Source organism: Microtus pennsylvanicus, chromosome 2 (genome assembly GCF_037038515.1).
Source record: "Microtus pennsylvanicus isolate mMicPen1 chromosome 2, mMicPen1.hap1, whole genome shotgun sequence".
Lineage (NCBI taxonomy): Eukaryota > Metazoa > Chordata > Mammalia > Rodentia > Cricetidae > Microtus > Microtus pennsylvanicus.
This window is the reverse complement of record NC_134580.1, coordinates 106,770,726-106,786,858: the sequence shown is the minus strand read 5'-3', so window position 1 is coordinate 106,786,858 and position 16,133 is coordinate 106,770,726. Positions and strand designations below refer to the sequence as shown.

General features: G+C 47.4%; 1 protein-coding gene across 1 annotated transcript in view; it reads right to left on the bottom strand.

The window, feature by feature from the left end:
- Mertk (MER proto-oncogene, tyrosine kinase) overlaps positions 1–12,296 on the bottom strand; it is a 102,930-nt gene extending 90,634 nt beyond the window's left edge. Inside the window, exon 1 of the mRNA XM_075962114.1 lies at positions 12,102–12,296. Within this exon, the coding sequence (XP_075818229.1) occupies positions 12,102–12,156 (55 nt within the window). The 5' untranslated portion in view covers positions 12,157–12,296. The remainder of the gene's footprint in view (positions 1–12,101) is intronic.
- Between the last annotated feature and the right edge of the window lie 3,837 nt (positions 12,297–16,133).

Sequence of the window (16,133 nt, the reverse complement as noted above, 5' to 3'; positions counted from 1 at the left end):
AAGTCTTGGGAAAACAAGTAAGAACAATCAGTGAGATCCACTCGGGACAGTACACAGCAAAATGCTGTACCATGGCCAAGTACCTGGCAGCCATGAATCAGGCTTTGCTCTAGACTCTTGGCTTTCAGGGGTCTTCATCTCCCCAGGGTTATAGGTTATAGGTCCCTCTACAAGATTTTCCTAACAGGAACCTCATTTTGATTTTCTTGAAGCCCAGTGACCATAGCCTAAGGTGGAAGAAGGAAGCTGACCCTGAAGGCCCCAGGATAGTGGGTAGTGGGGGGCAGCCAGCAGACTTCCTGGATCTGGTCTCTCTAAGTTGTGGGCTGAGCAGGACAGCAGCCCTGTAAGGCAGAGCGTTCTGGTGAGTGAGCCTACTCTCTCTACAGTCACCCTGGTGTGTTAGATACCATCAATCTGGTTCACAACCCAGGCAACTTGGGGTTTGGGAACGGCACTACTGGTCCAGATGGGGTTTGGGAATGGCACTCCTGGCCCAGATGGCGGAGTAAGAATGAGCCTGCAGTACAGGCTGGGGAACCTGTGTCCTGTTCTTTCTACTCTTTCTCCGCTGCTGGCTCTATAATTTAATCCCAACGTTGGGAGGCCCAAAGGAGGTTTCAGAAATGGGGGCTTATTCTCGAGCCCCTTAGCTGTTCTTTGCTGTCCACTCCACAGATGCGCAGGGTCAGATGTAGCATGACTGGACCATAGGATGCTTTACCTCAGCATGCTCTGTTTTCCTTCCAGCCGTGTGGCCCCCCTGTCGTATGATCTGTTGTCCTGCTGTTCCCAGGAAGGCCTACATATCCAGGACTCCTGCCTTCCTTGGGAGAAGGGACCAGAAACTGGATCACCAAGTTCCTTCCCATTCTGTGTGTATCGCTAATTGTGGACCTGGGAGGATTCCATGTCTTTTTGTTAAAAAAAACGAAGGTAAAAATTTTCCACTTGGTGTGGCTTGACTTTATGCAAATACAAAGGATTCTGGACTTAAAAAACAAGAATAACAACATGGGGCTGGTGAGGTGGCTCGAGTGGTAGAGTGCAGGCCTCACGGGAGTTTGTTCCCTGGCCCTGCGCACAGCTGGACCTGGTAGCAGGCATCTGTAGTCCCAGCACTCAGGAGGGGAGATGGAGGTGGGAGGATCAGAAGTTCAAGGTCATCCTTGGCTAGATAGTGAAAGGCTGAGGCTGGCTGTGAGTTACAGGAGACACTCAAGAAAAGGAGTAGGAAAAATATAAGCTTCTATCAGCGATCACTTGACCTGACCAGTCCTAAACTGTACATGGTAAGCATTATCTGCACCAGAGAGACTGCCCTCAGATCACAGGAACAAGACGCTGTTCGAGAAACCAAAGAAAGGCTCGGGGGCTGTGCTTGTGTGTAAGTGCACAGCCCCTGGCCTTGAGTCGGCACTGGAGGGAATAGGAATGGGGATGCACCGCTTGGAGAGAGGGGAGTGAGTGGCCAGTGTTTGCAAGGGTTCACAGCTGTGGCACAGCAGGAGGCAAAAAGCCCCTGCGACAGTGAAAGTCCAGAACTCCCTGCAGAGTGGGAAGAAAATGAAACAGGTTGGAGGCAGGGACAGATTTTCACACGGACCCAGTCGGCACAGCATGTCAGATGACAAACGGGCTGCGACTTTAACATTTAAACAATAGATAAACAACCACTATGCGGCATATGAGATTACTTGGAGCCAGAGCGCCATGGCATTTATTGACAGGTGACCTATTGCAACTACAGCTCAGCCTTCTGGGGTCACAGTGGGATGAAGAGTAGCAGGTCTGGAAGAACAGGCAGGGACCCCAGTCCACCAGTCAAGCTACCTATCCTCTGTGAACCTGGCTTGCAGGGTTGAAAGGGTCCCAAAGCCCTGCCCCAAGTGTAAAGAACTTACCAGGGTGACATCCCACTGCCACACATTCCTTTGGGCTAAAGTGGATGGGGGAAAAAAAGAGAAACATGTTCGCCCTTTGACCCAAAGGGCATGGTGTCTCCCGCCTGCCTCTGGGTATTTGGCTCCTTCTCAGCAGAAGTCCTTTGCAATACCAGCTTCCCAAGCAGACCCCCAACTCCTAGGCTCTCTCTCTGTAGAAGGATACCAATGCAGCCGGGAAGAACATTCCAGAATCTTACCGCCACCTTTCACCATCCTCCCCAACCTTCCTACCATGTTTTCAACCCTGGTGGAACACTGGAGTCTTCCAGGAAAGGTTTTAAAACTTTTATGGCTGAGGTACAGTTTGGGTACCACGATTTTGAGAAATCTCTTCTGGTGATTTTTCTGATGAACTCACTGCGTTGGAGCAGCCATGAAGTGGAGCTATTCCATCCGTCTTCTGATGGCTGGAGTCGGTGCTGGGGGTAAATGTGGCAGTATCTGCCGTGAACAGACAAGCAGAATGGCAAGGAGTCTTTCCATAACACCAGCATCCGATCTGCTGTGTTTCAGAGATGCAACTACTCATGCCTGGCCTGGAGACGCTAAACATATGGAACCAATTCTGCTGACTAAGCCGCTTCAACTGCTCACAATGAAATGCTAACACACAGTGTTTATTTAACCAAGGGTTTTCCGTCCTTTCCCCTCTGGCAGCCTGCCAACTGCCCCAGAAAGACTCTGAAGCAATTCTTTCTGGCCACAGGCATGAAGCCTGGTTCCCTCTCACCAAGGGAGGTCTGGAGTTGATTCCCTCAAAGGCCCAGAGGTGGGCTTCCAAAAGCTGGGAGAGACTCTCGGCCCCCGAGGCCAGTTCCTCTACCTTGCTATTCCTAAACCTATGTTGTACTCCAGACCACAGAAACCTGAACTCCTCTTTAAGAAACAAAACAAAACTTTTAAGGAAAGTATTTCTGTATAGAATGAGACAATTGTGGAAGACTGATACCTTTGCAAGAATAATTTGTTCAAGTCCTTTCTAGGTGACAGAGAGCAGAGCATCCACTTAAGTAACCACAGTAGATGAACTTTTGCCTACTTTCTGTAGTAAGTATAGTTAAGGATCCTGGCCATTACTTGTAAAGCAAACACTTAAAACAACAACAAACAATATGGAAGAGTTAAAGCGGTGAAAATGAGAGGAACCAGAAAGCTGGATGGTGGCAGCCGAGGAGGGGGAGGGGTCCTGAGCAGTGTGGCATTACAGTTATGATGGCTTAATCTGTTGTCAACTCGACCACATCTGGAATCAACTGAGACCCCAGCAGCTGGGCATACCTGTAAAGGATTTTCTTTACTGGCTCATTTGAGGGAAAAAGGCCCACTCTAAATTTGGGCCACACCTTCTCGAGGCAGTCTATATAAAAGGACACAGAAGACGAAAGCTTTTGCTCTTTGTCTGCTTGCCCTCACTGCAAACAAATCTGTAAACAAACACTCAAAACAGAAAAAATATTAAACCCAAAGTAAAAATAAATATTTTAAAAATGTCATCCCCTCTTCATGGTGGGGCCCTCATGACTGGGGGTCTGAGAACCCACGCATGGGAACTTATTAATCACCTGTAACTCCAGGGAGTGCTGATGGCTCTGGTCCCCACAGGCACCTGTACTCACATGCACACACCCATACTCAGGTACATACATGTAACTCTAATACATTTTTAAAGAAAAAAATTATTGTTTGGCATTAATACATCAATAATTGTATAGCAATTCACATATGTACCCGCGAAGATGGGGCTCAATTGGTAGAGCGCCTCCCTAGTATGCAGGAGGCCCTGGGTTTCAGCCTCAGCCAGCACTGACATGGTAGCAAACCCCTGTGATCCCAGCACAGAGGTGTGAGGATGAGAAGTCCAAGGTTATTCTCAGGTCTATAATAACCTGAGCTGCATAAGAACCTATCTAAAACCATGAGACATAAAACCAGGCCTGCATTTCAACCCATCTGCCACTCACGTTCTTGACATGAAGGGAGACTAAGAGGGTTTAAATGAGTCGCAACCTGTATAGCTAACATTTGACCTCTTACACTGGATGGTAAGTGTTACAAGGAAAGTGAGGGCCCTTTGTTTGTCCCGGCCACCCGGCTAGCTTACACCCAAAATAATCACACAGAAATTGTATTCATTAAATCACTGCCTGGCCCATTATGTCTAACCTCTTATTGGCTAACTCTCACATCTTGATTTAACCCATTTTTAATTATCTGTATAATACCACAAGGTCGTGGCTTACCAGAAAAGATTCAGCATATCTGACCTGGCAGCTCCATGGTGGCTCTCTCTGCTTTTCTTCCCAGCATTCAGTTCTATCTACTCCGCCTACCTAAGTGCTGCCCTATCAAAAGGCCAAGGCAGTTTCTTTATTTAACCAGTGAAAGCAACACATAGACAGAAGGACCTCCTACACCAGGTAAGGACATGGATGAATCTTACTTCCTGTGTAGCACTGAGATAAGTCTTTAGTATGAAGACTAAAGAATAGATTAGAAAAGAAAAAAAAATGCAATGGTAAAAAGAAAAAGTTTACTGTATTTATTGGCTCACCTAATTAGTCAATACATCCTTGTGAGATGTGGCTTAGAGAGGAAACTTTGCCCTCATCCCTCCTCCTGCAGGTCTTAAAACCACCATGACAACTGGCTTGAAAATCCACCGCGTGTTTCTCACTCCGGCTGAAGCCCTGCCTCTTTCCTTGGATAAACACACCTATCTCGATCCTAAATTCAGGGCTAGGTTCTGAAACACTCCCTCCTGGGCTCCCTAGCCTTCCCCAAGGATCAGATTTCAGACACAATGGCTCTCTGGGGTGCAATTAGAGAGGTGACTTAGACTGGCCAGACAGGGCAGGGCCACATCCACAAAGATCGAGTCCGTAGGTCCTGGGCTGGCCTGGGCAGCTGGGTCTTGAAAAGACTTTTTAGATGGGCTTAAAGCTTACCTTCCTAGGTGAATGTGGCAGTACACACCTTTAATCCAAGTATGCAAGAGACAGAGGCAGGCAGATCCCCGAGTCAAGACCAGCCTGTTCTATGGAGTTCCAGGACAGCCAGAGCCACCACACAGAGAAACCTCATCTCAACAAACAAAAAAACAAAACAAAACAAACAAAAACAAAACAACAAAACCCCACCTCCCCTCCCCTCCTGTTGATGGCCTTGGCCTCAGTCGTCTCACCCTAATCCTTCAGTCAAAATACTTAGACGCCTTACATTTGATTGTGCATAGTACATTTATGGGTTTTTCCAAGTAAAAAAACTACACCCTAACACTAAATGAACAGACTTTTAAAACTGATGTCAGTCTCCCTCTGACCCTGAGGATTCTACTGTTCTCTCTAGAGGGCATGCCCCACCCCATCTACTCCAGGAAAATTCAGGATCCTTCTTGCTACCCATCACCCAAGAGCGCATTCTCCCAGCATTTTTGACGGGAAGACCTCACAATTTGTTCAGAGAAGTCTAGTAGTCTCAGAAAGATGACTTTGCTTTTCTAGGCTATTCTATTTCTCTAGACAGAGCTGGAGGGGTTATTTCACTGGGTAGGGGGGACGGGCAGCACAGGCAGGCAGGATGGCAGCTGGCAACACTGAAGAGCTAACTGAGCACTTGGTGCTTTAAATCCTACTCCACCCTCTGACCCCATTTCACCATCGCATAATGGGCACTGACTGCTGCTCACATCCAGAATACCAGCCAGGGCTCAGAGCGCTGCGTCCAGTTGCAAGAAAGCGTCCCATCTCCTTTTCCCTCCATCTCTCTGCTCTGCCCACTGACAAAGGACACCACACTATAACCCAGGTTTCCCTGCAAAACAAAAATCTGACTCAAACTCACATGTTGGTCTCCTAGACTGGTTTTTATTGTTTTTAACTAAATCTAAATTCAGCGAGCTTCCTTTTAATTTTGCTCTAAAACGTTCAAAAAAACCGAAAAAACCAAAAAACTAAAAAAACACCGATTTCACCTACTCTTTCCAAGTCACATGGAGAACTGTCAAAGTGCTTATGAGCTGGTTTCACTTCCTCTGAGCCAAAGGCCAAGGGCCATTCACAACAAAACTGGAACATCAGTCACCAGATACACACGCAGCAATGGGGAATCCATGAATATTTATCAGCTCCCAGAGAGCTCCTTGAGCAGTGTGGGGGACAGAAAGCAACTTCAGCTACTTTGAGTCCTGTTCTAACATCCTCCACAAAGACAGCCTGTTCTTACTCGTGAAACCCTTGCCTCAAAGCCTTAACGAGGAAAGTATGCTGTTAGAAGCTTTGACTGGAAGCCCTGAAGGCTTAAGATAGCAAAACAACACTTTCTCCAAAACAAACAAGGCTTTCCTTTGTGTATCTAATGAGGAGAGAGTGTGGCTAAAGCAGATCCTACCACGTCCAGAGTCCCCCGGATGCTGAGGTAATTAGAGCCTGCAAGGGCAAGCAGCTTCAGGGCATCCAACCCAGGGCTAGAGGGCGGAATGTGGCTCAAGCTATAAGTGAAGCCCAACACAAAATTGTAAATTTATGAGGTAGATGTGTGTGTGAGTGCGTGCGTGCGTGTGTGTGTGTGTGTGTGTGTGTGTGTGCACGTGCGCGCGTGAGTGAGTGAAAGAGAGAGAGAGAGATTGTTTGATAACACAACTGCATGTCTTCTGAGCATTGAGCGAACCATCTAGATGTTGTAAGTCAACAGGACGGACGTGTCTTCCAGAAAAGGGATCTCTACCAGAGTGTTTGCCTAATTACACATCTGAGGCCCGTGAGCTGCAGACAGTCTCTCCAGAGGGCAACTGAATGGGACACCAACTCTATTGATCACATCATGCTGGGCTAGACAGCACTTCTGAAAAGACCAATTGAGAAAGGTTCTGAAGGTTCTGAAGGTTCTGAGTACAAAGAGAAACACAGATGGAGCAAATGAATAACCAGAAAAATCCATTGCTGAGCTAATGAGATAAAATGGACTTCACCTCCCCAAAATCAATGGAACATCTTGGTTTTAGATATAAAACTTCTTGGCCTACATAAAACCCAACATCTCTGCTTTTGCTTTTTCTCACCCCGGAACCATCTGTCCCTGTGACCCCTCAAGATTTACAGAAAACCCATTTGATCATTGAGTCAAACTATGACAGATAAATAGGCAAGAAGGAAAGAATAAGATACTTGGAGGTAACTGTAGATTTCCTGAAGGGTCTCCTCAAGGCGCAATCATCTTTCCTTGTCACTAAAACACCGGAGCCTGAGGAGGTGACCAGGACAAGGCTGTCTGGGACTTCAGGTACCCACACATCCACTGGGTCCCTCCAACTGACGGAGGCCAGGGCAAGGGGAGCAACAGGCTTCCACTTGCCCAAAGTGCAGCTGGAGTCGAGTGTGGGGTCTCAACAAAACCAAGGTTCTTGCTATGGTAAAGAACTTCCCACCAATTACAAACCAAGGTACAGACCACAAAACCAAGCAAACAACGTGTGGTGACTGAGAACACCCTTGGGTGACAAGTTTCTTAGTGTTCTTGTTCCCTAAAAGGAGCCCACAGATCGGAACCGAATGCTCCACTCTAGCAGGCTGCATCTTCAGCATTTCAGCTGCAGGCATGCAAGCAGGCACAGTGAAGAGGTAACCACAGGGTAACCTAAGGTCAGGAGTTGATGGATACCCAGCGTGAGATCGGAAGAGAGATTGGATCTTCCTCCTGGCCAGCAAAGGTCTCTGACAGCGCTTGACACTGAGTCAAGCAAGAAGGCACATGGGACCTCCCTCCCTCCCCACTTCCCCCAGTTTAAGCTACACACAAACCCTCATATCTGCATAGAATTAACAATGCTCATTTCTTCTGGAGGGACACCAAAGGAAAGACCTGGACGCAGTCACTTAAAAAGCCGGAACCAAAACAAACAAAACGAAACCCAAAACAAACCCCCCACCCACTTTGGTGTAGAGCTATGTAGGAAAAGCAGAGCCAGAACTGGACCTCATTTCGATGCCTTCCTGTGAGGCAGATGACAGGAAACTGTTCCTGTGCCAAGTTTGCACTTCACACGGAAGGTAGGGGGCAGGGGTAGGTAGTGCCAGGCTATCCTGAGAAAGCCTGCTCCTGGTTGGGTTTTGCTGGCAGAACTACTAAAGAGCTATAGCCAAGAACTTAGGCACTCAGAGTGACCACCCGGAGCCTCTTCACCAAACCACTGCAAGAGAGTGGCCCCAGATCTGCCTTGATAGCCTCTCTGTTTTTGTTGTTGCTTTTTTTGTTTTGTTTTTTTGAAGATGGGTCTAATGTAGTCCAGGCTGTGTAGCCAAGCATGACCTTGAACTTCTAACTCTCCTACCTACACCTCGGAGTGCTGGGACTGTAGGTATAAGGCAGCACACTCTGTGTGTGTGTGTGCGTGTATAATTTTTAACTTTTTATTTGAGAATTCCATACATGTATATCATGTATTTTAATATCCACTACTCTACTCCTCGCCTTAACTCTTCTTGGATCACCCTCCCAACTTCATATCCCCTTTATATTTACTTTTTACAACTTGCTGAGTCTAATTAGTGCTGCAGGTATCACACGGGACCATCCAAGAACCACACTCAAAGAAAATTGACTCTCCCGGAGCAGCCCTCATCTGCCAATCACTCTTCAGGTAGGCGTGAGACTTGGTGAGCCACTCCCCTTCTCTGGTTTATGCTATGCTGGGGATTGCACCCAGGGCATGGTACATGCCAGATAAGAGCTCGAACAATTGTGCTACAGCTGAATCTTCTACCCTCATATTTCAAGGTTTTATCGAGGAAGCATTCCAGGAAGAGGGGAAAACCCCTCAAAACTTTCCACTCAACACTTTTTGTCTAGGAAGAACAATTATCTACCCCAAATTTGAATGCAGAAGCACAGCGGACCATTGATAATTCCACTGCTATGGGTTCAGGATTTCTAGGGAGACAGGGACCCGAAGGCAGGAACTGAAGGAGAAACTACAGAGGAACGCTGTTTACTGGCTTGTTCCCTAGGTCTTACTCAGCTTCCTGCATAGCCCAGGCCCACTTAGCCAGGGATGGTTCCACCCACAGTAGGCTGAGCCGTTCTCCACCAATTACCAATTAAGAAAATACCCCAATAGAGATACCCACAGGCCAATGTCTGTTTCTCAGCCGAGCTTCCTTGATCCCAGGTATGTTTAGGCTTGTGCCAAGCTAAAAAACTAACTATACCACAACAGCTCTCTGAAATAGTGTCCCACTGTCCCAAAAATAGTCTGAAGGTTCTGAGACTGAACTGCTGCCCCAAGGTTCCTAGAGTTCAGCCCTGTGTTACCACCATGTAGATGCAGTCCAACCCAGAGTCATATATTCTGAGCTATGACAAAACTGTGGATCTTTATTCAAAGTCAAGGTACACGAAACAATGCACTCCTGGCCAAGGAGCTGTTAAAATTGTGGTTTTATTTTTGGGGGAACTGGAGAGATGGTTCAGTGGTTAGGTCCCTGTTCTTGCAGAGGACCACAGCTCCACTGCCAGCACTCACTTGGGTGGCTGCCAACTTCCTGAAACTCCAATCACAGGGGAGCAGACACTCTTCTTCTGGCCTCCCTGGGCCCTGGGCATGCATAGTGCACATGCAGACAAAACACTCACAGACATGAAATAAAAATAAACACATCTCTTTTTAAAAAGTTGTTCAGTGTGAGGAAGGTGATATAGAGGTGACCAGATCAGCAGCAACAAGGGGAAATGACTAGATATGAATCGGACAGGGAGGCAGAGGCTCTGGAGATCAGGCAAGGAAAACCATTGAGGATGCTTCATTTGGGGACAGCGCAATTGGATGCTATGAAATGTCCAATGCTGGCTGTTGTGTGGGAAGTCGCTGGGGTCCATGAGTATGCAATGTCCCAACTCATCTTTCCTACCTGGCAATCTCTTATGACTCACTAGTCTTCTTTCCAGAATTATCTAGAGAGTCTTTCAAAAAGAAAGACTTAAAAGCATAATTATAAGCTGGAGAAACAGCTCAGTGGTTAAGAGAACTGGCTGCTCTTCTAATGGACCCATGTTCAATTCCCAGCACCCACATGGTGGCTCAATATCACCTGTAACTCCTATTCTAGGGGGTCCAAATGCCCTCTTCCGGTCTCCTTGGCAACCAGACATGCAAATGATACACAGACAAACATGCAAGCAAAACATCCATCCAGTTTAAATTTAAAATAATAATAATTCAAAACATAATTTTGTAAATTTAAAAATAATTATGTCTTGCTCACCACCTTAAGGAACTTTACAAAAATCCATTCACTCATTTATTAAAATAAACACTGCTTATTTCCAAATAGCAATGGAAGTTGTTTTAAAAAAATGGCTATAAACAACAGAACCGCTTAGAGTTCTCTTTGGGAAAATGTTTAAAATTCATTGGAACATCTGTTTTCAGTGTCAATTTAAGAATTCAACTATTTGAAAAGCCCAGTTTGCTCTCAGGGCTTACAGTTCTCAGTCACAGACTAGGGCATCAGACTGGCTTCGCTTTTCTGCACCTTCAAAGTCTCCTCCTCCTTGCTCTTTCCCTCCCCTGCTAGAGAAAGATGTCCCTTATGCTGCCCCGCCAGCCCTACCTCCCACTCTGATCTGGGACAGAGCAAAGAGGAAGGATCGGAACCTCTGAAATGCTCCTTCCTCAGCAACTCACTTCTGTTAGGAGAAAAATACCGAGAAACGTACATTCTTCCTTGGAGTGCATTTAAGACTGTCTGTGGTTATCCGACTAAATCTATCAAGTACAAAACTTCATCATACTTTTTCAAGATTCAGAAAATAAAGCATAGTTTTAAAAGCATTCAACAAAAGCTTTGGTTCCTATTACTCCTCCGGTGCTTACCACATCACCACACAGAACGCGGTGTGGCTGGCCAGCACTAGCAGCAAGCACACCCGACTTGCAGCAGATTAGGAATAGACCTGGCAGAAAGTCTGAGGAATTTTTGAGGATTTGGTGATGGAGAACAGAGCCCTCTCGGTTCTTTGCTTGCCTTTGGCTCTTGATATTTGTTTCAAATTGCCATGTTGCCTCAAGCTACAAATCTTCTGTAATTTAGTGCGCAAGAAGAGAATTCTTCAAGAAATGTAGCACAATAATAAAAACCCAGAGACAGACATTGGGGTTCAACCTGCAAGCTAGAAAAGCAGAGCAGCCAAGCCACTAGAGAAGCCTTTACCTCTACCAAGGCTGGGGGACCGCTTTTCTGGTTTTCAGGTTGAACCCCAATGTCTGTCTCTGGGTTTTTATTAGCGTGCTACAAAGAAATGCTCACTTGAGCAAATGAACTTTGAAACTAAGAACGAGGTTTGTAGCTAGACTGTAAACCGAACGTCACAGGTATTCTTAAAAGACAAAAACCACATTTTGACTGCCCTTTTAGGGCAGGACAATACCAGAAATGTGCTGATTTAGTCATCCAACACCCCCCCCCCCAATTTCTTTTGGTAAAGACTGGTTCATTTCTATCCAGCCTCTTCACAAAGTGTCATCTGTTGGGGAAACCTGCCGTACTTGTTTGTGCTAACCAATCCTTTGTGTCACGTTGAAACGCAAGTAAGAACACTTAAGCAGGTCCGAGATGAACGTAGAAGCTACCCAAACACAACAGATTCTGCTCCACAGTAGTAATGGTGAAAGGCTTGTGTGTCGTCCCCCTCTGATCTTTTCCAGGCCTCTACTCTCACAGGCTGTCCCTGCAGCTCACTAGAGCCCGGTGGAGAAGCCAAAACCAGTCTTTCCCTGGCGGGACAACCAGCCTCGGTCCAACGCCACCCGCTAACAGCGACACCCAACTTTCGCAGCCGCTCACTGGTTTGCGGCGTGAGATTGCCTTAGGCGCCCTGGTTTGTGACTCGCAGAAATCCCGCCAAAGCGCGGCCAGGCCACTGGGTAGTGTTGAGGGGAAAGTTCTCGGAGCATGCCATACTAGACCTGAGTGCTGCGTTCCACACAGGCTCTAACTTAGGTGCTCCCAAAGCGACCCGTCTCCCTCTGTGGTGACGCGGAGCCCTTGGTGCCCACGGGTGCTGGTTCCACTAGGACTTGCACCCCGTTATCCGGCTGGGGATCCCCCAGGACCCTCGACGGCTAGCTGGAGTTGCAGCAGACCTTCGGGACCTCGCACTCACCTCTGCAGGGCGCGGGAAGCAGCAGCAGCCCAAGCAGCAGCGGGGCCAGAACCATCGCGGAGCGGTGGATCTGGAAGTTCTCTCTGGACAGATGCACCGACCCACTAACGTCCCGAACTCGCCCGTGGCCGCCCGAGCGAGCGGGCGTAGCGCCGCAGTCCTGGCCGCTGAGGCAGCAGGCGCCGAAGTGGCAGGGCAGAGTTTAGGATCACTGGCGTTGTAGGTTGGAAAAGGGAGGCGGGCCCGGGGCTCAGGCCTGGGCGGGGACAGCAGGTTGGTGTGGGCAGGGGGCGGGAAGAAGGAAGGGCAAAGGGAGGAGGAGGGAACTGGAGGAGGGGGTGGACCTAGCCTTAGGGAGGGTGGAAGGGCGGGGCAGAAGCAAGTGGAGCTAGGGTCGGTCCCAGCAGGTCACCCAGACCTGAGGGTGTGGAAGACTAGAGGAGAGGTGCTGGGGAAGGAAAGGAAGCTAGAAGAGAGAAAAGGAGGACCACTAACTTGGGCTACAAGGACTGAGAGACCGAGAGGAAGGGTACTAAGAAAAAGCATGATCGAGAAGAGAGAGGGTCTCTGGCCACCCGTCAACCTCGGAGTCTCATTTTGCTCACTTTGTGGGGGTAGGTAGAAGGGCTTGGAAACAGGAGAGGGAGAGTTCAGTGGCGTGCACAGGATGCAGCCCCCACATCTTTAAGGGTTAGTGGGTCCAGCTGCCTTAGAACGACAGCAACCCTGCAGTCCAGGCTCTCCTGGCTTGGGAGGCGCTAGCAGCAGTGTTCAGGAGGCTGTTGTGGCCACTGTGGCAGTATATCCTGCTGAGCCGGATCCTTCTCCAGGCTACTGAGGAGCAAGAGCGGACCCTGGCGTCAGAAGCTTGCAACATCCACCAGAGAAGCTCGCTAGGGAGAACGAAGATGAATCCTGTAAGAATCCTAAGAGTCTATAGAAGCAGGAAGATGATGAGGTCTGGTGAAAGTGTGCAAAGCAAGGGTGGAAAGGAACAGTGCTGGAGCGGGAAAGTATGGAAGGTCCCAGGCAGCAGCAGCAAACTGAATTCTGTTGTAAATCGCAAAGAAATAAAAGGTACTTTTTCTAGCCACCACAGTGATACCCTACATTTTATACAATGCTTTCTTAAAGGAAATAGAACGATTTGGTTTCTTTTGAGATGAGGCCGCTTTAGGGCCTCGAGTGAACCAACCCTAATGAATTTAGAATATTTATTACTGAAACTAAGGGCAGGCAGACAAGCATGTGATATAATCAGCTCCTGTATCTCTATCCCTGCAGGAAGACACCAAACCAGAAATAAAGGATTGAAGTCCCATGATTGGTGATATAAGAGAGCCCAGTGTACTGGGGACAGTGGCATCCCTGGGTAGGTAGTCCTGGGATGTATGAGAAAGCAAACTAAGCAAGCCAGGAGGAACAAGCCAGGAAAGAGCATTCCTTATGCTCTCTGCTTCAGTTCTTGCCTGTAGGTTCCCGCCTTGAATCCTGGCCCTGACTTCTCTGTAGCATGAATAATAAAAATTCAGAGACAGATATTGGGGTTCAACCTGAAGATCAGAAAAGCAAAACAGCCAGCCACTGGCTCTTACCTCGACCTCAGTCCGAAATGGCGATGCTGCCCCCAGGAATCTCAGAATGAGACTGTGCATGAGAGCTGTCTCCTCCTGTTTTCTTTTTTTCTTTTTTTATATTTATTTATTTATTTATTAAAGATTTCTGCCTCCTCCCCGCCACCGCCTCCCATTTCCCTCCCCCTCCCCCGATCAAGTTCCCCTCCCTCATCAGCCCGAAGAGCAATCAGGGTTCCCTGACCTGTGGGAAATCCAAGGACCACCCACCTCCATCCAGGTCAAGTAAGGTGAGCATCCAAACTGCCTAGGCTCCCACAAAGCCAGTACGTGCAGTAGGATCAAAAACCCATTGCCATTGTTCTTGAGTTCTCAGTAGTCCTCATTGTCCACTATGTTCAGCAAGTCCGGTTTTATCCCATGCTTTTTCAGACCCAGGCCAGCTGGCCTTGGTCTCCTCCTGTTTTATATTCCTCTCTGGTGCTGGGATTAAGGCATAAAACAATTACCACCCCGCCTCTATGGCTAACCAGTGTGGCTGCTGGGATTAAAGCTGTGTGCCACCACTGCACAGCCTGTGTGGCTGACTAGTGTGGGTGCTTTGGTCTGACCTTCAGGCAAGCTTTATTTATGAAAACACAAATGAAATGCCACTACAGTTCCCTACACGATGGACTTCAGCTGTAAGCTGAAATACATTTGCTTTTGGTCGTGTTTATCACAGCAACAGAAACCTATCTAGATCCAACAGGGTCTCGCTATGTTACCCAGGTGGGATTTGAATTCCTGGCTCAAGCAAACACTCTGGCCTTCTGAGTACTAGAACTACATGTGTGTGCCATGATGTCTTGCTTAAATCTCACTTTATTTTCCTTTAAAGACAAGGTCTTGGGCTGAAGAGATGGCTCAGTGGTTGAGAGCACTGACTGCTCTTCCAGAGGTCCTGAGTTCAATTCCCAGCAACCACATGGTGGCTCACAACCATCTGTAATGGGATCTGGTGTCCTCTTCTGGCCTGCAGGCATACTTGCAGGCAGAACCCTGTAAACATAATTAATACATAAATCTTTTTTTAAAAAAAAAAGACAAGGTCTCACTGTTTAGCCCTAGTTCACATGGAATTCACTTTGTAAACCAGACTAGCCTCATTTTCACAGAGATCCATTTACTCTGTCTTCCAGTGTGCTAGAATTAAAGGTATGTACCTTTCTTTTTTTAGTTTTGACTGCATGTTTTGTATGCCTGGTACTCTTGGAGGTTAGAAGAACATATTGGATCTGCTAGAATGTAGTAACAGGTAGTTGTGAGCCACCAGATGGTTCTCAGCAAGAGCAACAAATGCTTTTAACCACTGAGCCAACTTCCCAGCTCCAAATCTGACTTTGTTAATGAGACCTGCCCTGTACAGTACTGTTTTATAGGCTACCATAGATGCAGTGGGAAGGAAGCATTGGCCAGTTCATTAGGTTCCTGGATTTGGACAGCAGAAATGGATTATCTTTTCTCTATAGTCTCTGTCTTCAACCTTCGAGGAGCTAGCACCTAGAGTGACCTTGGCGAGACAGAACCTGGGAGTCTGTGGCCTGGCTTTGTGCACCAGCATTGCTGAAACACAGCTGTTCATGTGCGTATCATCTGTGTGATTTTGCACTGAAGCAGCAGGGTTGAGTAGTTATATCAGAGATTATATGCTTCCCAAAGCCGTATAATCCAGCCCTTTACAATGTCTGCCAAGTCCTGGTCTAAAGGTTAGTCCATTTCCATAGTTGCTGCCTGCACCAGCATGCTTTGGAAACAAGGGCTTCAGATCAAAGGATCTAGACAAGCTTAGAGAAAGTCTGGCATGGGAGCTCGCAGCTCCAAGAGTGAGCAATCCGGTGAGTAAGGTAGATGCTGATGGCCTGAGTGACCCAGCCTCAGAGTGGCTCTCGAGGTGAAAACAATGTCAAGCCTACCTTCCTGGGAAGGAGCCACAGGCCAAAAAATCTTCGCAGTAAATGGCAAAGAGCTTGCACAAACATGCAAAACCAGCTAAACCAGGCAGTGGTGATGCATGCCTTTAAGCCCAGCATTTGGGAGGCAGAGACAAGTGGATCTCTGTGAATTCAAGGCCAGCCTGGTCTACAGAGTGAGTTCCAGGACAGGCTTCAAAGGTGCAGAGAAGCTCTGTCTCAATAAAATAAAATAAAATAAAATAAAAGCAAGCTAAAATACAAGATGTATTAATCGTATAATATTAATTTCATACTTACCATCCATCTGATTTGTTACCAAAATATGTGAAGAGGAATGTGAGACAAACGACACTATGTAGCCTAGAGCCTTAGCGCCACTGTTTATTAACCAACAAAAGGAAAGAATATTCAGGGCTGTAACATTGTTTATCCAGGACCAGAGAAGATCATTGCTGCTGACTCAACTGTAGAAAGCAATAACCGACATAAAAGGTAATTGAGAT